At 37.9% G+C, this 23,484-nt stretch overlaps 2 protein-coding genes and 1 long non-coding RNA gene across 4 annotated transcripts; 2 read left to right on the top strand and 1 right to left on the bottom strand.

Annotated features, from left to right (window-relative positions):
- Positions 1-401: 401 nt before the first annotated feature.
- Positions 402-903, bottom strand: LOC147519088 (uncharacterized). Of its 2 annotated transcripts, none has more exons than XR_015214186.1 (3): positions 806-903; positions 631-729; positions 402-536 (listed from the first exon to the last, which is right to left on the bottom strand). It is a non-coding gene; the product is annotated as an uncharacterized LOC147519088 (long non-coding RNA). The 2 variants fall into 2 exon arrangements; XR_015214187.1 differs by having other exon boundaries at positions 631-713; positions 806-857.
- A 7,595-nt stretch (positions 904-8,498) lies between these two features.
- On the top strand, positions 8,499-12,072 carry LOC147519087 (F-box protein SKIP23-like). Its single transcript, XM_086590735.1, has 2 exons — positions 8,499-9,930; positions 11,729-12,072. Exon 1 carries the CDS (start codon positions 8,514-8,516, stop codon positions 9,846-9,848), a length of 1,335 nt encoding a protein of 444 aa, XP_086446861.1. The 5' UTR covers positions 8,499-8,513; the 3' UTR covers positions 9,849-9,930; positions 11,729-12,072.
- Positions 12,073-19,602: 7,530 nt separating this feature from the next.
- On the top strand, positions 19,603-20,109 carry LOC147519086 (uncharacterized). The gene has a single exon (XM_086594067.1). The coding sequence runs from the start codon at positions 19,603-19,605 to the stop codon at positions 20,107-20,109; it is 507 nt and encodes a 168-aa protein (XP_086450193.1).
- Positions 20,110-23,484: the final 3,375 nt, after the last annotated feature.

The raw sequence follows: 23,484 nt of genomic DNA, 5'->3' as shown, positions 1-23,484 counted from the left end.
TTGTCAACAGAACCGTGGCATATAAGCTATTGAAACCATGGTTTATATTAGTGTATGTGTTATAATACCGTGGTATATAGTTATACTAAACACTACGGATTATGCCAAACCGTGGTATATATATATATATATATATATATTTTTTTTTTTTAATAATAATGCTAGTAACAGTCTTCCACTTAAAAACCGAACCTGCATAACAAAATTTACACAGCCTGCCTACATACAACATTTCCATCTTCCCAACAAATTCCAAAATGTACAATAACTATCAAACATTGCAAAAAAAGATAATAATAATAAAAAAAAACTTCTATTAATTTTTTGAGTGCACTAAGAAAACAAACTTCAAATTCCTTTTCATAAATTATAAAGGTAAGACTCATAAATTAAACTGGAGGCGAACATAGCTAAAACTCATCCTCATTCGCTTCCGACTAAAACACCCCATTTTCCTGGATGAACTGAATAATATCGAGTCGAACACCGTCAAGTTCATCTTGCGTGTATGTCTCCTTCAGTTCTAAATTTGTTATCTGGATGAGTCAAAGCACAACATGTGGAGTTACTATATAAGAATAAGGCAAAGTCGTTGAGCCAAATAAAGTGTTTGTCAAAACTTTCTAATACCTTATTTTCAAATGATCCAGTTGAACAAGCTTCTACTATTTCCCTCATAAACTTCATTGTATAATACCCACACTCTGTGCCACCTGGTTGATATGAGCCCTAACATATAGACTCACAACATATGTAAACATATACTTTTCAAAGAAAAAGACAATAATGTGTAGGATTTGTTTACCTTGATCTTGTCCCACTTCAGCGGAACTCGTTTCCCATCAACCCTTTGCAATTTGAGGACCGCACTTCACAATAAGATAAATGCAAAACATTTAATTCACATATATGGTATCAATGTTGGCACGAGGATAAACTCCAAACCTACATGAAACAGTCACATGCTCCAAGGATGGTGCTTAGATGACATACAAAGAACCAGAACTTAGGTACATGCATAAACAAGCTAGGCCAACCCATCCACAAAAAATGCCATGTATGTTATAAAAAGTGCATTAAAGAGCCTCTCTACTGCCTCAAACAAATCTTTTGATGGATTGGAGCTATTTACATCACCTTGGGCAAGACGATGCCAAAATGCAAATTTCAAGAAATTAATCCTTTTCCGAATCCTAGAGCGCACAATTCAAGTGTATATGAACATTTTCTTTCGCGTGTATGTGGCTCACAATTAACACTCTTTACTAATTATCTTCAACACAATTAACACTCTTCACCAATTACCTTCAAAGATCCGGCATAGGTGTTTTTTAGATTTGAGTGCTCTTGAAAATTTATGTTCTCGATAGAAATTAACTAAGTATACAAAAGATTGTAGAAATATAAAATGAAACAAACCTGATTGAGGATCCCTTGATTGGCCTTTTAACCCCAAACAAAAGAATATAACGAGAAACAACAAATAATAGATTCAATTTTAGCACTTTTTAATAAGCAACCGAAACTCTTGTTCCATCTCTCTATCACTTACAATCTCTATTGAACAATGCAAAAAACTACAATATCTTATTGTTAAGATAATAGGTCTGCACCATAAGGGTTTTAATTATCCAGAAGTTATCCAAAAGTTCATAGCTTGCGGGGAATATCAATGCCAACAATTTCAAAAAGAAGAAGAGGAGGAAGGAGCCTCAAAGTTAAAAATACAATCCAATCCAGTTAATGAGACAATGGAAGCAAATCGAGACTCACCTTCCAGTGGTAATCTTTAACTCAAAGTATCAAAAGGGCCCTATGAAGTACATAAAGCAAATAATCCTAATCATGATGTGTGCGAATCTTTCTTCATGATGTTCATATTAAACTCAACCTAAGAGGGCTTTCAACAGTCTTCAAGTCCGGATTTTCGAAATCGGATGAATTGTTCAAACTTCCCAAAGATGTTATTTAGAAGCTTCCCTTATCATCCACAACTGGTCCGACTTCATCCGGAATGAAGGAGAAGGTCTTAGAAGGCTTCTTCCGTCAGTCCTCCAATGAGAATCTCTTGGGTTTTATCCACTCCAAACCTCGACGAAAGCTTAGACTTGTTCCTACAAGAATCCACAAGATCGTCACGTCATATCTAACCTACTCTTTTTTCCATTGTCATCCTTGTGCCATGAATCAAGAAGTCAGAGGAGCGAGCTGTCTTCCTCACTCTTCCCGGGTCACCCTTTTCCCATCCAATCCATCTCGACGGGAGACTCTCCATCGAATCTGAAAACTCATCTGACAAATAAAAATTGTCATCAAAATCTAAATTTTCCTTTCCTTCCTTTGTTTCTGCATTATTCTCTAACCTCATGTAGTTATTGGGCTTAGAGATAGGCCCAAGTTCCTTCCACGAACTATCAGGATCATTGTCCTTCCACGCACTATCGTAATCCGAAGTCACTTGCCTTTTGGCACCATCATTCTCCCATACACTCTTTGGGATAACAGCTTTTGATGATTTTGTTGAAGATAAAACAAAATTGAACTCTACGGCTATCCCGGGGATTGTTTCCAATAAGCCTGACAATTTCGGGTAACCAAGCTTCCGATAATCCAAAGCGCACCCATATTTTTCAAGAAACATAGTTTTGAAGCGGCTCATACCGAACCCCTCCTGGTTGGTTCTTTAAAAGTTTCCAAAGACAAGTTTCGGACAATCTGCTAATATATCACTTTTGGACTTCCCACAAGCAACTTTGTTCCTTTCATTAGAACCTCGCTTTCTGATCCAACCTGCCGCTTTTGTTTCCATTTCCACTCCCATGATTAAGTGATCTCTCAAGTTAGAGTTTGACAAATCTGATGAAAACAAAGAACTCAATCCATTTGAAATGTGAGACTTAGATCAGAGGTTGATGTAGACAAAGGATGAATTAGTGCAAAAGGGAAAGTCCGAGATGTTTTCTTCTACCCATTTCTTCTCGAAATTATTACATCTATTAAGTGATTGAGATCATCAATGGAAAGAGTGTTAAGATGTGGAGCATAGACCTTCTCAGAATCATTTGTGCAAAGCCGCTTCCTTGCATCCCGCATCAATAAGAACTCGATTAAAACTATACTATCGTGGAATGGTGTTCTCAAAGTTTTGCAAAAATGTAGATACTATCAAATAAATATATGGGAGAAGGTGGGCGTCTATAAGAGATGTAGGGACATGGCAAGGCAAAATGAATCAATTCTTCACATACAAATTCACATTTTAAACGAAAACATATTAAATTCAGAAATTAAAGTAAACATTGGAAACATCGAAATCTAATATGCGTGGAGTGTCACCAACATATTATTTGACATATCCGTGGAGTAAAGTGTTGTTTTCCTTACACAATAATAAGTCACCTCAATATGACACTCACATTGTTCCAAATATCGGATCCGAGAGACTTACATACCTTCACCTACTCAAGAATTGTGCTTGCATTGCTCACTCCCTTTTGCCCGGTTCTATTACCCTAAAACAGAAAAAAGTGCTAATTTCAATGCTTACAAAGGCAAACCATAAGCTAAAGGAAAACTAAAAGAATGTGAAAAAAAAAAGAAAAAGAAAGACAACTTAAAATGCTACATCAAAGAGGGGACATAACAAAAAATGGATAAGAAAACCATTAGTTTGTTCCACATTAGTGTGAGTTGTTGTAAAACACTCTATCGATGTAAGCATTTTATAAATAAGTACCTAACGAGTTGGCCTATTCTTTCCTCGTCATTGAAGAACCCTTTATTATATTAAAGGGCCCAATGATCGGCCGGTGGTTTCAGTAGCACAACCGATTAAAATGGGGGTAAAAAAATGAACAAAATCCAAGATTTGATCGATGTCGGTTGAAGAATCTGTTGATCTACCGGCATCGAAGGAGGAGGCGAAGTCGGGAAATGTGGAGGTTTTTTCACTTTTGGATGGATAGGAAAGATGGGAGCAAGAAATGCTATAACCAAGTCAGACTTTAACCGCAAATTGACTTTCTAAGAAGAAACCAAAACATTAGAAGAGCCCAGTCGTTCTAGCAGCGGCAAGAGATCAATAAAAACCACTGACAGGAATGACCCAGATAAACAAGATTAGCTTCGGCCTGACTATTCAAGATTCAATTTACTTAGTGAGACAATTGAGGAGCTCAATGATATCTATTATCGACCAACTTTAGTTTCTTTCTTTTGGAGAGCTAATGCTTGAAAGGTGAGTTCATTCTATCACTCAAAAGTGAAAGACTGCTTTGAATTCACGCTAGTGGAATTTGAGAAAGGAAGGAAACTCGTACTTGTGGGGAGAAGGTCCTGCCACCGGTGTCCCTCGTTTCATTTCATTTGAGGCGCGTCTCCGGTTCGGCTTGACGGTTATCCTCCCAGGTCCCTATTTGTTCAGGGCGGGCGGCGTGAACTCCTCTCAGAAAGGGAGGGACAGAGGGACACCATGCAAGAGAGACAGAGGGCATGGATCCATTCCAGCATAAGTGAAACCAATTCACACTGTCTCACTGCCACCATTCTATTCCAAATACGTGAGGAGCTTGAATCCCTACGAATTCCAAAGAAGAGGCATTTGTGTTGTACTTATAGTTAAACCAAGCCACGTCCGGACGGTAAATGGTTAATGAGAGAGACTAGAAAGCTTCCCTCGACGCTTCCGGAAGAAGAATGGTTCTCTTCCAAGGACTGATTAGATCCAAAGATCACTAACCACTTCTTCGATTGAAGTTCTTCTTGATACTTCCAAGAATGACGTAGAGATGTCTATATCCAAGAACCTCCAAGTCCCGAATCTAGAGGGTGCTACTTGGTCATTGTTTCCTCGCTTCAAGACCACACCCGGCCAACCCATACATTCATTCTATCGAACGCATTAAGAGCAAGACAAGCGGCTATTTAGAGAACAACCAACCAACTACAGTGAATCATCACAAAGAAACAACACAAAGAGAACCTAAATTGCCAAATATCCAACCCTCTAAAAAAAAACCCCCTCTTGAATTTAATTCGTAAAAGTTTTTTAATGCCAAGTAAGACTACTAATTGTTAGTATCGTGCTCCAACTACATGAAATTTACCACAAAAACTTAAAAAGAAAAGTTTGGCTTACCTCTTCCTTGAAAATGGTTAGTGGGTAATTAGGCGACATGGATATCTAGTCAGTCGGAATTATTGGCTGTAACAAACAGACCATTGATATCCACTGACCTCTGTTAAGTGAATCCCCCACAAACATAAGACTCTTGCCTCTCAATTTCTCCTAACATCTCAGTTGCATTCCACCTAAATGACACAAGAAATACTTGAACTTCAATCTCATTTTATAGCACCTATTAGGTATCCAGGGTAAGCAATATTACATGCCAAAGAACACAAGCAAAAAAAGCGAGAAAGCAATTTTCTGGTATTTAGCATAAGATCGCTAAACAAATGTAACTAATACCTCTTGAGATTGTAGTCATGAGGTTCCCATCTCCAATTCCAAGATTTAAATCTGTCCTCCCATGCTTCCAAAGATGCTAACCGAAACAAAAATATACGCTAATCCGATTCATTGTAGAGTGGATATGAAGCATTGTCAAATATCCATTTCACACTTCTCTGAAATAAGAAAACCAAACTTCCCAAAATCAAATAAAACACCATTGTCAAATATCCATTACTGGAAAAGTTTGAAGAAACTGATTAAATTGACGACAAACAGAGCTTAAATATTGGAAATTTTAAAGTGGAAATTATAAATTCTAACTAATAGATTTTACATACGTAATTAAAGGAAACACACTTTCAATTTCGAAGTCTAATCGAGAAATTCTTACCAAATGAGAATGAAGAAAATTTTTTAAAAAAAAGCAAAGACGATCTTGTGAAGTTCGGGTTTGAGAATTATGCCCTAGAGTTAACGAAAGCTACAGAAGTAAATCGCAGGAAGAAAATTGCAGCTTGAGCACCGACGGTTTAGAGCAAGTGGAACTTTTTTTTTTTTTTTTTGGTTTGATATAACTTCTATCCCCACGTAATTATAATTTGCCGAAATATAAACCACTCGTCACGAAAAACCGTGGGATACTCCTTAACTGATTAGTGGAAAATGAATGTGCCGTGGTATAAACTATCAAGATGCCACGATTTTTGTAAATTAGTGGTATAAACTAAGATCCCAAAAATCGGATCAATTTCTACCGTGGTATACAAATATTAGCCACTGTTATTACAAAAACAGTGGTATATAAATTCATACATACCGTGGTATATGTGTCTTTTTGTAGTAGTGCGTACATGTGAATCCATAGAGCTTTTTCGATCATAATAAGAGCTGACTATAACAATCTAGATTTTGTATTCGGATATCATCGGGAAACATAAATGAACTCAAAAGCAAAATTATATTTGGCACTTGAGACGGTTTCCTTTAGGGCCTAAATAGTAAGCAAAACCTTAAGTATATGTACTTAACTAATTTCATTTATAAACTATATATTTGCTTTATTTGAACTGAGTATATACAACCTTCTTACATTTCATTTCAGCTCCTAGAACATAAATTGGAACGGACTCTTATAACAAATACAAGACACGGTGAGTGAAATCATTTCATTCAGGAGTGATGATTAAATTAACCGATCGAGGCGGCTGTCTTTGGTTTCCTAATATAAATTTTGCTATTTTTTTTTCCGAATACAGGAAGATGAGATAGTGCTAAAAATAAATTTTCAAAATTTGTGTTCATTCGTTTTGAGTGTAGGAAGATGTGATAGTGCTAAAAGATATATGTCAGGATGCTTATAGAATGTCCATATCATGGAGTAGGATCCTGCTAATTAAACTATTATTGAATTTGCATTGTGATGAACATTTCAAAGCGATGGAACTACAGTTGAACTAACAATAGCTTAACAACCTTTATTCGATATGCAACAAACTTTGGTTGCAAAGAGAGTCACCTAAATATTTTTTGGTTGTAGGAATTTTAATAATTTTGGAGTAAAATATATCGAAGCTTAAAAATTCTTACGAGTGTTCTACTGATAATTGATGGATGATAATTCTTTGGTCCAAAAGAGTGAAGAGTGTTTGTGTGAATTATTGTTATACTTATTTTTGTGGCACTTTATTGATACCATCAAACTTAACCCTTTTAACATTAGTGCAATATTAGAAGAACTTTGTGGTACTATTTCTTCTTCCGAACTTTGTTTTGCAATGTGCTTGCAAAAACATTGAGAATAGATAAATATACTATAAGAAATAAGGGAAAAGGTGGAATAAGATGAAATATTTGAGCATTTTATTGTAAGTTCAAGATGTGTGTTAGAAACTTCAAGTTTGGAAAGAGATTGTTATTTGAAAGACACACTCTTCTTCCATCTATTTGATTATTAGATTGTCCAAATTTGAAAATTAATGGTCATTACTCATTTTACCCACCCAATCTTACGTTAACACTTTGACTTGTTCACATTGACGAAAGACATAGAATGACATGATCTTCTATGTTATTCATGTTGGAATTGAATGAGTATATTTTGTAAGTATACAAACAATCACCTAGAAAAAGAGAAAATACTTGGGGGAGTATTCTAAGTAGGTGAACGCATTTTCTTGAAAGAGAATTTTTTTTGTATTAATCAATTCATCATAAAACACGTTCATGTGATAAATCTTTTAAAGTGGGAGTAGTGTATTCTTTGAGGATATGGAAACAATTAATTTGTTTTAGTGATTTGATAGATATTTTAGTGATATGTACACATTAGTACGTAAGTCGCGCGTTGATGATTTACTACTAAATCACTATAAATCTAAAAAAACTATTATACAAGTTAGATCGAGTTTAAGATAATTTCATTTGAAAATTACGGATTACTATCATAAACCACAAAGTGAAGAGGCTATCTCAATTTGATCCCTTAGTTTCCAAGTACTTATGCAGTTATGTACCATAATTGCTACTCATTAACGTATTTCGGTTTATTTTCAATAAAAATATATTCTTATTTGAAAATTTGCCGCTAAATCACCATAAATCTAAGAAAACTATTATACAAGCTAGACCGAGTTTAAGATAATTTCTTTTGAAAATTACGGATTAATATCCTAAACCACAGAGTGAATAAATTATCTCAATTTGATTCCTTAGTTTCCAAGTACTTATGCATTATAATCGCTGCTTATTAACGTATTTCGGTTTATTTTCAATAAAAATATATTCTGATTCGAAAATTTGTGTGAGACATTTTGTAAGGCATTTTCAGCACACAAAATATATAATAGATCCCGTGCATGTACAAAATCTAGTTTATATCTAGTTTATGCAGTTGGGACTTGGGAGTGTGTGTAATTTGCGGAAGCTTGTGGGCAGCCATTGGTATGGGAGCGGTCTTTCGTACCTGGATTTATGTAGTGTAAAAACCTCTTGGGCCGAAACTCAAATTTGGGCCGAACTAAAAAAGGAATTCTACAGTTCCAACAGCTTTCCCAATTCCATGTCCGCTTCACAGTTGAAAGGGCAGTGTTCAGACGCTGCCTGCAATTATGTTGAGGGTTTAGAAATGAAACGAGGTTTTCTCCTGTCATCACCCAAACCAAAACACAAACAACTATTATTCTCAACGACTCCCAACACTGACCCCTGGTCATCACAACTACCCCAACACATTCTAGACTTAATACCAAAAAAAATAGACACTCTAGACGACCTTATACGTTTCAGTTGGGTTTGTAAAACATGGAGACTATCTGCACTACCTTTTACTTCCTTCAAACCTTTTAATAAACCATGGCTTATAGTCCCATACACAAATGACCACGTCAGCAAAACCGGAACAGCATGTGACAAAACACTTGGTTTTTTCGACCTTTCCACTCGTAAACTTTACAAAGTTGACTTACCAGAAATAGCCAATCATCGTATCTGTGGTTCTTGTCGTGGTGGATGGCTTGTTACTGTTAATTCATTTGGTGATATTCAGTTGTTACATCCTTTTGCTAGGAAAGTAATAAGTCTTGCACCGGTTACAGCACTTCCGGGTGTTGTTAGTTGTTATTATAATGAGAGACAGAATCTTGTTTACGATGTTAAGAATTATGGCTCAGTTTGTACTATTGCGTCCAATTGTATGCGTGAGTTTTATATATACAAGGCTGTAATGTTACCTTGTGCTGGTGTTGTTATGGTGATTCACGGGTTGAATAAGATGTTGGCGTTTTGTAAGGTTAGTGATGAGAACAAGAAATGGATTTCTGTTGAAGGTTGTGAGGGGAACTTTAATGATGTTACTATTTTTAAAGGAGAGTTTTACGCGGTGAAGCATAATGGAAGTGTTTATGTTGTTTGTGGTGGTTTTGATACTTCTTTGACTCCATTTGTTAAGTTTGTTATTGGCCAACCAGTTAACTGGGGGTATTATAAGAAGTACTTGGTTGAAGCCAGGGGAGAATTGTTTTTATTAGATAGGATTCGATACCAACTACAACCTGGTCACGATGAAGCTGATCGGACATTGGTGTTTTCGATTAAGAAAATAATAGACTTGAATGGGAAAATAATAGAATTGAATGAGCCTAAGTTTGTGAGTGTTGATTATATTGGCAAAGACTGTGCTGTGTTTGTAGGATGGAACGATTCGTTTGCTCGTTTAACTTCAGATGTTCCTGACTGCAAAGGGAACTCTATTTATTTCACTGATGACTTTGTGGATGGAGTTTCTGATATGAATAATGTGAATATTGGTAGCATTTTGGAAAACTTTGTCAACGAACCAATTGGTCGCCAGGACATTGGTGCATGGGATATGAAAGCTAATGTTTTGACAGATTGATCTATCCAAGTGCTTCCAAGTTAATGAATCCTCCGTGTCTGGTTCACGACAAACTGACACTAGCAGATTATGTTATTACGAGGTAAGGTTGAATTGAATATTTGAATTGTTTTACTTAAAAAATGCTTACTTGTATCTAATATTCTACTAATTTTTGGGTGCTCTGACTATGACTTATTCACACTTATTATATGTTTGAGGGTATAATCGGATCATTTAGATACGAGAGAAAATATTTTAAATATGAAGAATGATTGGTGTTCTGATGTTTTCTCTCTTCAGAAGTACTGACTGTAAGATTACAAATCAAAGAGGATGTGATTGGTTTGTTATTGTTAAGGTGCTGTCAGTCGTGAGATCTCTTCAACAGAGTATTTTGTTTTTATGTGCAAGACTTAATGATATTAAACACTTTTCCACAGACAAACTAAGGATTTAGGGTTTAAGGAAACATGTTTAATATTGTAGACATTTAGGGGTTTTAGCTTCTTTTTGCACTGTCTCCACCTTTTCTGTGTTTGCCGTGGAGGCTTGCTTAAGTTAAATGTTTGAACTACAGGTCAGGAATCGGGCTCAATCCAAAGTTTCCTCCAGCCTCTTTCCACTGTCAATTCCATACTTCAAATGATTGGTAGAGATTCTGCCAAGTTGTTAGTGTATTTCCTCCATAGAACTGGGTAAATAATTCCACTAGAACCTCTAAAAGTTGTATGAGTAGAAGCCAATTCAGGGTTTCCTATATGGATTGCAAGCTTTGTTCACTTGTTTTTCAGACCTAAATTGGTATTTGAGTGAAAACTAATTGAGAAGTAATACACTATGTACCTTATCAAAGTACTTACTGTAGGATGGGTTGTTTAGACTCTTCATTTCTCCGTATATCTCTGTACTAGTCAAAGTGAGGATCTATGAATAACGTAGAAGGGTTACAATTCTCTCATCATGCAGATCCCGGTAGATACAATTAGATTTAAAGTTGTTCAATGTTAGCGCAGGAGCACTAGACATGTGAAGAAGGCGAAGTGGAAGTCGCAACAGACGCATTACTCATTCCTCACCATTCTCCTCGGTTAAAAAAAACTCCTTCGGAGAAAATCTAGAGGGTAGCAGTCCATGCTCTCATGGGGCATTTTAAAGTAGAACATGGCTCATAGTCATAGGGCATCAAGTGATCTCTGCTGATTTCCATAGTCCCATGTATTATAACAGATTAAGAGTTCAAAGTGGTGAAAGCATTTTTATGAATATACCGCAGGAACTCACCTGAACTCACTTGCACTGGAGAGTGAAGTCTCTCAACTGTAATCTCTAGATCTAATCAGATCTGAAAAATCTCCTCGGATCTAAAATCTCCTGTGTTCTCAAACCTCCGGTGTGCTCAAATCTTATGTTCTCTACCCTTATCTTCAATATCATGAAGAAAGAGAAGAAAAAATGATGGAAATTCCTTGGTTTTTGATAACTGTAGTCATAATCGGCAGTGATCTGTTCATGCTTTCAATTTTGGGGTTTTTGAAGATGTTCTTCTTGAATTTATTCTCCCCCTTTTTAAAAGTTGTTCCTTTCATCTGGATCTACTATCTGCTGTCTCTATTATGTTTTTGTTTTTGTTTTCCGTTTTCAGTTTTTGGTTAAGGTTTCAAGTTCTAGACTTGTAGATCCATTTCAGTCTGTTGTGAATTTGTTTTGTTTAAGTTTATTCTACTGCTGCTGTTTTCATCTTCAATTATATGGAATTTGGTTCTTCTCTCTGGCCCTTCTAATCTCCTGGCGTGTAGATGCCTTGAGAAATGAATTTGTTGGGCCACCGCCATCCTCCGTAGTGCATATGGTAGGGTATTTCCTTTTGATATACTAATCTGACATTTTTACTGGTACAGAGTTGCTTGCTTTGTGCTTTGTCAGAGATGGGAGACTCATGATTCCCACATAGTAGTGGCAGATGCTGCGGTGGTAAGAATGAATCCGGCAAGGCGGTTCAGCATTTTGGTGGTGTTTCTACTCGGCTGTGGCCAATCTTACATGGTGTTTATGGTTATGTTTCTTTTTGTAATCCATGTAATATTTGGCCTTGATACCTGTTTGCACATTACTGTTTTATTATGTTATAATATTAGTAGGGTGATGGTTATCGAAAAAAAGATTAAGAGTTCACTGACACTGTAAGATTGATGAACTGGATTGACACCCTTTATCACATACTGATACCAATTTTAAGAGGTGATATGCCAAAAATTATTCTCAGATCACCTGTGCGCAGTCCTCTTGTCCCCGGTCTTTGTTTTCAAAGGAGACCTCCTAACTATACTTATATCTTCTGCTGTCACCGGGTTTCAGTTCAGAAGCTGATGATAAGAAAGCTGATGATAAGAAAGGCGACATTTCTTTTTTACCGTGGTAAAGTGATGATAGGTGTAGGTTTGGGTCTTGATTACTGACCTTTGGGTCCTTTTGGAGGAACCGGGCTGGAGAAGAAGATAATCTGACTCCTTAAAATCCTACTTCAGTTATGAAGTAGTGTTAGTTTAGATATTATGTAACAAACCAAGTTGAGTATAAATACAAAATGACTCAATGCAAGTGAATCATTCAAAAGTTAACCAAAATAATAAGTCTTTACATGGTATCAGGCCTATTCCGATCCTATCTATCCTACAAAACCTTTGAATCTTTGTGTCTTCTCTCATGGCTTTTTCCACTAACAACAACACCATAGAAATCACTCTCTCCCCTACCCTTCAAACTACTTCTATTCATCATCTCATCTCTGTCAAGCTAGACACAAACAACTACTTACTATGGCTAACACAGTTTAAACCATTACTCAGAGGATATGCCCTCGGAGGCTATGTTGATGGAACAAACAAATGTCCACCAACAACTCTTTCTCCCACAAATCCAACAATTAACCCAGCCTATTTACAATGGCAGAAGCAAGACCAAATTCTTCTAGGATGGTTATTATCATCTTTTACATAACATACTCTTGCTCAAGTAGTGGGATTGGACACCTCTCGCGATGTATGGATCACTCTTGAAAAGCAATATGCTTCGAAATCTCGGGCAAGGATTATGCATCTCAAACGTGAGTTACAAAGCTCGTGCAAAGGGGCAAAATTGATGCAAGAATATCTATCTCATGCCAAACAATTGAGAGACAACCTTGCCGCTTTTGGTGAACATATCATTGATGCCGATCTTCAACAAATAATTCTCATCGGCCTTGATACTACATATGATCCCATTGTTGCTGTACTCACTGCCATACTGGGAAATAATATTCCAATGGATGATTTTCAAGCTCACTTGTTTGCGTTTGATCAAAGGATTGAAGCTCAGAATGCTCTCCTTCAGCACCATCCAGTAGCTAATATTGCTACCCAGCACAGGTCAATGACTTCAAAGCCACACTACAATCAACACAGATTCGGGAATAATTCACAAAGGCAACGTTCCAATGATGGCTATCAAAATCGCCCTCGTGGTCAAGGCAATAATCGCCCACACTATCATCATTCACAAAATGCAGTTGGGCCCTGTACAATATGTGGTCGCAGAAACCATGATGCCAACACCTGTTGGTATCGATCTAATCAGCCATACAGTGCTTCTTCCACACCTCCTACATCATATGTTGCGGCACCAGGTTCCATAGCTGACGGAAATTGGATACCAGATAGTGGAGCTACACATCATCTCACGTTGGACTTAAACAATCTTCATCTCCGAACCGAGTATGATGGTCCTGATCAAATCCGAGTTGGTAATGGTAAACATCTTCCAATTGCAAACATTAGTACTGCTTCATTTACCCATAATTCCAGAAATTTTCATTTTCATAATCTTTATCATGTTCTATATTTGCCAACTTACTTTCCGTTTCTCAATTCTCGAAAGATAACAATGTTTTCTTTGAATTTCACCCAAATTTTTTTGTTGTGAAGGATTGCCGCATGAGGACTGTAATCTTGCAAGGAAAGAATAAGGGAGGTCTATTATTGTTTTGACAATGGCTACGAGGTGCAAAACCCTGTTCCACCTTCTTCTGCATATCTTTCAGTGTCTCTTTCTCAATGGCATCAACGTTTAGGTCATCCGATGATTCGGACAGTCAATAAAGTTATTAAGTCTAATTGGTTGCCAGTGTCTAGCAAGTCATTTTCAGTTTGCAATGCATGTCATGTCAGTAAGAGTTGTAAGCTTCCCTTTTCGTCAAGTTCAACTTCGTATGCACCTTTAGATTTAATTGTTTCTGATTTATGGGGACCTGCACCAGTTTTATCAAGAGATGGTTTTCGGTACTATTTGTTACTTATGGATGCTTACACTCACTACACTTGGATTTATCCTCTTGCTCGCAAATCTGATACACTTTCGGTCTTTATAACATTAAAAAATAAAATTCAAAATCTCCTTGACTGCAAAATTAAAAATTTTCAATCTGATAATGGTGGGGAGTACAAGAAATTTACTTCATATCTTGATAGGCAAGGAATTTTCCATCGTTTTACATGCCCTCACACATCTGAACAAAATGGACTAGCTGAACGTCGTCATCGGCATGTGGTTGAAACTGGTCTTTCCCTTTTGAATCATGCCTTGGTTCCTTTAAGTTTGTGGTTTGAAGCATTCACCACAACATGCTATTTAATCAATAGGTTACCCTCTAAAAACCATATAAATAACACTCCTATGGAACTCCTTTTTGGTACAAAACCAGACTATACAACTCTTCGTGTCTTTGGATGTCTATGCTATCCATACTTACGGCCATATAGTCCTCACAAGTTAGCATCTAGGTCTCTTCCTTGTGTATTCATTGGTTATTGCAGCACTCAGAAAGGCTACATGTGATATCATCATCCTACTAACCGGGTTTACATCTCACGGCATGTTCGTTTCGAAGAAACGACCTTCCCTTAACTTTTTCAGAGTAATCATAGTCCTCGTGTGTGCAACAAAGAGCTACATCTGTCTCACCCTTTGTAACAGCCCCGCCACCCCAACTAAATCAATCCACTTTCACCCAAACTCCTCCCATCACAATTAGTTTACCCCATTCACAAAATCTAACAAATGCCAACACCCCAACTTTAACCCCAACTAGTCCTCAACCAACCACTCAAACACTACTAACTTCGTCCACTCCAAGTTCACCTCACATGCCTTCCCCACGACCCCACCTACTGAAACCCAAACAAACTCATCTCCTCCTTTAGCATCCATAACAACAGTCCTTGAACCTTTGCAACAAAATACCACCACCAACTCGGAGATCGAACATCACATGGTTACTCGAGGTAAAGAAGGAATTTATAAACCTATTGATAAGTTGTGTCTAACAGCAACAAAGTACCATTTGCAGGTGGATGATGAAACTGAGCCTACTTGCTTTACTCAAGCTTCTTCTAATCCTATTTGGCGACGTGCAATGGATGATGAAATTAATGCTCTTCTTAGAAATGGCACATGGACACTAGTTCCATCACATCCCGACATGAATGTAGTGAACAACAAATGGGTTTTCCGACTTAAGCGCAAAGCTGACAGTTCAATTGATCATCCTAAACCCAATTAGTTGCCAAAGGATTTAATCAAAAGGCAGGAGTTGACTATGGTGAAACATTCAGTCCGGTGGTCAAGCCTTGCACAATTTGTATATTTCTATCAATTGCACTTCAGCGACACTGACCTCTTCGACAATTAGATGTTCAAAATGCATTTTTGCACGACATCCTAAGCGAAGAAGTTTATATGAAGCAGCCTCCTGGTTATGTTGATCAATGGTATCTGTCGTCTTCACAAATCATTGTAAGCCTAAAGCAAGCTCCCCGTCAATGTACACTCGCCTAACTACTTTTCTTATTGGCTTGGGCTTTCGAGTATCAAAATCAGACTCCTCACTTCTGTTTCGGCAAGACTCTGTTGTAACTATCTATATTCTCATCTATGTCGACGACATTATTGTCACCGGATCTGACTCAAACACCATTGATACAATGATCTCTCAACTGAATTCAGTATTTGCTATTAAGGATTTGGGAAGCCTACACTATTTCTTGGGTGTTGAGGTCATTCCAAATAGTGAAGGACTTTTTTGTCACAACGCAAGTATGTTAGAGACATCCTATGTCACACACAACTTGATGGCGCCAAACCAGTTCACACTCCTCTAGCTGCCAACACTCAGTTAACCAAAGAAGGCAACCACAAATTTTCAAATCCTTCGCATTATCGCAGTGTTGTAGGAGCCCTCCAATATCTCACACTTACCAGACTTGATATATCAGTATCAGTGAACAAAGTTTGCCAATTCATGCATGACCCAACAGATGAGCATTGGGCAGCAGTTAAAAGAATTCTATGGTACCTGAAAAACACCATTGATTATGGCTTACTTTTACGTCGACCATCCACTCTACAACTTCATGCTTATTCGGATGCTGATTGGGCAGGGTTCCCCGATGATCGACGATCAACAAGTGGCTACTGTATATATCTTGGTGGTAATCTAATTTCATGGAGTGCTCGCAAGCAAAAGACGGTTTCACGTTCAAGTACTGCAGCCGAATATCGTGGTATAGCTATTACTACAGCTGAAATTATATGGATTGAATCCCTTATGCAAGAACTTGGTATTTCTTATTCATCTTCAATTCTTTGGTGTGACAACTTGGGTGCTACCTACCTCACTGCCAATCCTGTGTTTCATGCTCGTACGAAGCATATCGAAATCGATTATCACTTTGTAAGAGAGCGTGTTGCTCAAAAACAACTTGATGTTCGTTTTATCTCCACGAAGGATCAAATTGCCGATATCTTCCGCGAAGGGGCTGGGATCACCACGATTTCAACAAATGCAAGACAAGCTGACCATTCGACCACTCATGCTCAGCTTGAGGGAGGCTATTGGACCAAGTCAAGAAAAGATCTCATCAAAGCCAAGAGAAGATAATCTGACTCCTTCAAAATCCTACTTCAGTTATGAAGTATTGTTAGTTTAGATATTATGTAACAAACCAAGTTGAGTATAAATACAGAATGATTCAATGCAAGTGAATCATTCAAAAGTTCACCAAAATAATAAGTCTTTACAGATAGGTGCTTCGAACGTTTTGATTTGGTGTTAGTTTGGTGGATGTACATCGATCACTCTATGTTTGCTAATGGTCGAGAAGTTGTTGGGGTTTATCTACATGGGTTTATTGTTATTCATCTTTGTTTTGGCTCATATAATTTCTTATGGCTTGTTAGCTGTTTGATATAATCTTTGGTTCAGAGAATCAGAGATCATGAATACAAAAGCAGTTTCTCCAAAAAAAAATTTTGATAAGTGTAGACAGAAGGTCTTTGACTATGTATGATTCTTCTTTTACTTTGCTACTTCGAAGAAAAATGGTTAACACCATTGTATGTCTATCAAATAATAAAAAAAAGAGATTGAACAACCATTTAGGTGAAAGTGTGAAACTATAACCCTGTGCCCCCGTGGTTGAAAACTATCAATTGTCAATGTCAATGGACGAGTCCTAAACAATAACGATAGGTTTATAGGACCAGTCGCAAAATAATAGTCTAAGTTTCATTTATCTTCTTCTTTGAACGGTAAACATGAAGATATATTATATATAAATATAAAGGAAAAGGAATAGGGAAAACAATGTTGTAGGATGGGATACTGTATAAGTTCAGGTGGTGCTAGTGGTGAGTCCGCAAAGCGGTGGGAGGTCCAGTGGTCCTCCTCCGGGGGTTCAGCAGCAGAAATGTCCCCAAACAAATTGCCTCGTCGAAAATGATACATCGCTGGAATTGCCGGAGAATTAGTTCCTCCACGGCAATTCAACAACTAAAGGACTTGGTATGAAGGTATGACCCTGATATAGTCTGTCTCTTAGAAACTAAGGTATGCTGTGATAGAATTAGTAGGATCAGCAGAATGGTTAAGTACAAAGGTTGCTTTAGTGTTCCAGCTGTGGGGATTAGTGGTAGGCTGGCTATTCTATGGAAGGAAGATGTGGACTTGGTTATAATGGGAGCAACTCGGAACCATGTGACAGGTAAACTTAATAATTATATGTGCAATGAATCTTGGTATTTCTCCTTTGTATATGGTGAACCTTTAGCTTGTAATAGACATAAAGTCTGGACGGAGCTCAGGGATGTAGCTTCTCTGATCCTTAGGCCTTGGTGCCTGTTTGGGGACTTTAATGCTATAACCTCTATGGATGAAAAGATAGGGGGTAGAAGTACTTTTAACAAAAGCATGCTAGAGTTTAATGAGCTGATTAATGATTTGGGGCTTATTGATCTGGAGTTTAAGGGTCCTAAGTATACTTGGAGTAATAATAGAGCCCCACATGATCATATTATTGAACGGTTAGATAGAGCTATGGCAAATGATGCCTGGCTTTTGATGTTTCCCCATATGCAAGTAAACAATGTTGTGGATGCTACTTCTAACCATATGTCTATTATTATTAATCTTAGAGCAAAACATGATAATATATTTGAGCATGAAAAACCCTTTAGATTCTATAATATGTGGTTCTCTGGTAAATCCTGCATGTCTGTTATTGATACTGCTTGGAAGTTTATTACACATAATATGCCTGATATGAATGTGATTATTAAGCTAAAGTTGACTCAACAACATCTTGTCATTTGGAATAAAAAAGTTTTTGACAATATTTTCACCAACATAAAAAAAGTGAATAAAGAGTTGGAGGATGTGCTGAAAAAACCTTTCTCTCCAACCAATTATGAGAGAGCAAAGGTTTTAAAATCTGAACTCTTTGATTGGCTGGTTAAAGAGGAGAGTTTTTGGAAGCAAAGATCCACTACTCATTGGTTGAAAGATGGAGGGAGAAACACTAGATTCTTCCATTTTTCAACCATATATAGGAGAAGGAAGAACAAGATTGAGAAGTTAAAAAAACATGATGGGGGTTGGAGCATGGGGAGAGCTGAAGTGGGAGAAAACATTAACACCTACTTTAGTGATCTCTTTAGCTCTGACCATCCTCAGAAAAATGACAGAATGTTTAATTTGTTCCATCCTTGCATTTCTGAAAAGGAAAATAATATCCTGACTGCAGTTCCTACCAATGAGGATATTTGGAGAGTGGTTAGGAAAATGGGGAGCTTGAAGGCTCCTGGGCCTGATGGGTTCCAAAGTTACTTTTATCAACAGACTTGGGATATAGTGGGGACTAGTATCTCTACTTTTGTGAAGGATTTTTTTATTAAAGGGGTTTTGAATCCCACTTTTAATGAAACCTTTATTGCTCTCATTCCCAAGATGAGCAACCCTGAGGCTGTGGCAAATTTTAGGCCTATAAGCCTCTGCAACTTCTGCTATAAGGTGATTTCAAAAATCTTAGCCAATAGGCTTAAGTGTCATTTGAATAAAATTGTCTCCCCTTTCCAGGGGGCTTTCATAAAAGGAAGAAACATAGGGGACAATACGGGTTTGGCTTGTGAGTTGTTTCATCAAATGAAAAACATGAAGGCTAAAAATAAAGGCTGGGTAGCCTTAAAGATGGATATGGCTAAAGCCTATGATAGGGTTGAGTGGTCTCTGATAGATAATATTTTTGAGAGGCTAGGGTTTAATAATAAATGGAGAACCATGATTCAGCAATGTTTGTCTACTGTGACTTTTCAAGTTCTTTTCAATGGTAGCCCTCTAAATAAGGTTAGCCTTGAAAGAGGTCTCAGATAAGGGGATCCCCTGTCCCCTTATCTTTTTATTATCATGTTTGAGGCTTTGTCCAGGATGATTGCCAGAGCTGAGATGGAAGAGAAAATTCATGAGATCAAGATTAGGAGATCTTCTCCTTCTATTACTCATCTTCTTTATGCTGATGATCTGATTTTACTCACTAGAGGCAATATTGAGGATGGGGGATATCTCAAGAATATCCTCCAAGAGTACTGTACTGCATCTGGACAACTTATCAATTTTGATAAGTCTAGCATGTTCTTTAGCAGAAATATCAATTTTAGAAACAAAATAAAGCTTAAGAAATTATGGAAAATGAGGGTGTTTGACCCAAAAGATAAGTATCTGGGGATACCTATTATGCTTTCACAAAAGAAGGATGAGGATTTTGACTACTTAGTAGACAAGATTCACAGTAATATCAAAGGATGGAAGGCTAAGGTTCTATCACGGGCTGGTAGGGCTACCCCGATCCAATCGTGGTGCAAGCTACCCTTTGTATGCTTTGGCTACCTATATGCTCCCTGTGTCTACATGTAATAAGATAGACAAAGCATGTAGGGATTTTTTCTGGCATGGAATTGAGGACTCAAAAAGTGTCCATACCATTGGGTGGGACAGCTTATGCAAACCCAAGTCTCAAGGAGGCTTAGGGTTTAGGAGAATGAAGGATATGAACCTAGCTATGCTAGCCAAACTTTATTGGAAAGCAGCTACTGACATAAACTCTATATGGACAAAAACTCTAGCAAGCATATATGGAAAAAACTGGATTGGGGACATTTGGAAACCTCATGGATATGCCTCCTATTTCTGGAAAGGCATACACAGAACTTTTAATATAATAAGTGGGGGTTTGATATGGGGGATACATAGTGGAACCTCTACTTCTATCCTGGATGATCCTTGAGTTTTAATCAATGGAAAACCCAAGACTCTAAGAGAGTTAGGATTGGAGAATTCCAGGCTGAATGACCTCCATGTGGCTGACTTGTTTAAGGAAGATGGGACTAGGTGGGATGAGGCTAAGATCACAGCCTTATTCCCTCTCCATCTGGCTCTGAGGATCAAAGAAGTGATGATTAGACCTTTGGGCCTTGGCAAGGATAGGATGGTGTGGAGTGAGGACAAGGTTGGGAAGTTTACTGTGAAGTCTGCCTACAAATTTATTACTAAGGATAAAGATGTAGGGCAGAGTTCTAGTTTCAATTCCCAGACCTCTAAGCTCCTCTGGAAAACCAAACTATCAGCCAATGTTCAACTGTTCCTATGGAAAGTTTTCATGTATGCCTTACCTTTGGGGGATAGGCTGGAGATAAGGAATATTGTGGGGGATTTTTCTTGTCCCTTGTGTCTAATGACCAAAGAGACAGATAACCACCTATTCTTTGAATGTGAATGGGCTAGAGCCATGTGGTTCACCTCGGGATTAGGGCTGAGAATGGAGAGTCAAGGCAGCTGTAACGCCCGTATTTTAAAATACGTATTTTTCTATTTAATTCATTAAATTATTTATTTTCAAAATTCGTCGGACCGGACTCGGGATATGTGGGCCTGGTTTTTGGGCCCGAGTCGGTGTTGGGCTTGGGTTTCGGACCCAAGTATATAAACACATTTTTCTAGAAAATAGGGTTGAGTATAATAGAATAATGAAAATGGAAGCGAGATGAAAAGCTGGATTTCGGAGGGTGGAAGCCACGGCGGCTCGGACTCGGAGAAATTCGTAGGAGTTTCTTCATACGGTGAGTAGATTTTATCTCTCACCACTACTAAAACTATGATTTTAAATCGGTTTAGTATTTACGTATTTTTCTTGTTGAGTGTTTCCGACCGGTGTTTATATAATTTTTAGTTATGTCGATATGTTTAGAGTTTGTACTTGGAACTGTTGAACCTCGACAGACGTCAATGGCGTCGCCAAACCCACGAGGACAAATCGTCCCCGATGGTCTTGTTTAAACTCGCTTTTTGTTATATCTTGTGATGTTAGAGTTTAATGGGTTGTGGATGTATGTTGAACTCGGTGTGGTAGTGGGGAGTTTGGGCGTTGCTTGAAACTTCAAGGACGCCTTGAGAATGGCGTGGCGAAACCGTGTTAAAGGGGGCTTCTTGGGTTTGGTTTTATTTGGTTTGGGTTTGATGATGATGGGGGTTAGGTGTGTGTGGTGCCGTGGGAGAGCTTGGGGGTGGTGCTGTGAAGCTTTCCGCGGTTCAACCATGGCGTTCTTGTGGCCGAGGACTTTGATTTTTGTGTATTTATTTTTACGTGTTTTGAACCGCTTTTGTGGTATTGTGGGTTGGTGTTTGATGTATGGTGGTAGTGGGGATGGTTGGTCAGCGATTGGAGCTCGGAGAGAAGCCATTAATGGCGGTGCGATTTTAGATCTAAGAATTTGGAAGTGATTTGTTTACTGGAAATCGGGGGTTGCTTGGTGAGTTAAAGTCGTGGGGTTTTTCACCCACATAAAAATCGCTAGGTTGGATTGGGTGGTTGTGTGGAGGAGTGGTGGTCGGTTTTTGGTGGTGGTGGAGGAGAGAATGGGTGAGGAAGAAGCACTGTTGACGGCTTGGGCTTGGGCCTGGGTCGGTTTAAGTTTTTGGGCCCGGTTTGTTTTAGTTGTATGGGCCAAAATTCTATTAGCTATTTGGGCCCGGTTTTGTTTTAATTTGTGGACCAGTTCAGTTAAATTGATGGGCCGAACCATTTGTGTGTTGGACCAGTTTAATTAGTTTCCTTTGGGCCCGATCACTTAACTGTTTTGGGCCAATTTATAATATTGCTTGGGGCCAGTCCATAGGACGTAAATTAGATCTAAATGGGTCCTTCAATGTTTAGACTTTCGGGTTTTAAGGTTTGGTTTTGGCCAGTTGGGTCCGACCTATGACCTTAGCCATGAGCCATGAACCATGCACCTTTGACCTTAGCCATGAACCATGGCTATGACCATGAACCTGTCGAACACGAAAACTACAGTTTGACTTTGACTTGGACAGTTTGACTTTGACTAGGACAGTTTGACTTTGACCATCGACCGTTGACTTTGATGGTTGACTTTGACCTTTGACCATGGACGGTTGACTTTCACCTTTGACTTTGACGATGACAGTTTGGCTTTGACCATGACATGTTGAGTTTGACCTTGACCATGAGGTGTTGACCTTTGACCGTTGACAGTTGACTTTGACCGTTGATCGCGGAATGTTGACTTTTCCAATTTTCATATGTTTGTTTATATGGATATATATAGTAATAAAATCTTGTCGGATATTGTATAACTTGGTTGGTAAATTATCTAATTTAGATTTGGCGTGAGTAGTGTGTAAAAAGATATTGGGCTTTGATTGATGGGGATCGTTTTTTAATTGTACTCACGCTTTATTTGTATATTATATGGACATATGTAGTAATAAAATCTTTGGGAAGCTTGTATAACTTTGGTTGTCATTATCTAAGAAAGATTTGACCTTGATGTTGTGTATTTTTTTGACACATGACGATATTGAGATGTTAGGAGATATTATATTCCTAATACGTTATAATAAAATGTATCACGATCGTTGAAGCATTGTGACATGATATAATATCTTTGGGATAGTTATATTAATGCAATATCTTGGAGAAATGTATATACACTCCATTATTTTATATGTGAGATGCTAATATAGTATCGGTGAATATTTGCCCGCGGGAGTGTGGTGTAGTGCAATAATATATTGGCACGTGAAAGAACGAAAGTGACTATGAGATATAATTGAGATGTTTCTAGATATTATGGCTTAGTGCAATAAGGTAATTGACCTGCACGTGATATAGTAGAAATGTTTATGAGTCATTAATGTATGACACCTGAATAATTTACATAACGAAAATCCTAGAACCTGCACTACTACAAAAATGCACATTAGCCACGGTTG

Source organism: Coptis chinensis, chromosome 2 (assembly GCF_015680905.1).
Source record: "Coptis chinensis isolate HL-2020 chromosome 2, ASM1568090v1, whole genome shotgun sequence".
NCBI lineage: Eukaryota > Viridiplantae > Streptophyta > Magnoliopsida > Ranunculales > Ranunculaceae > Coptis > Coptis chinensis.
Note: the sequence above shows the minus strand (reverse complement) of the source record. Positions and strands in the feature narration are given on the sequence as shown.

Coding starts and splice junctions, on each gene's coding strand:
- LOC147519087 (XM_086590735.1), top strand. CDS start 8,514: ATGTCCGCTTCACAGTTGAAAGGGCAGTGTTCAGACGCTGCCTGCAAT.
- LOC147519086 (XM_086594067.1), top strand. CDS start 19,603: ATGTTTGAGGCTTTGTCCAGGATGATTGCCAGAGCTGAGATGGAAGAG.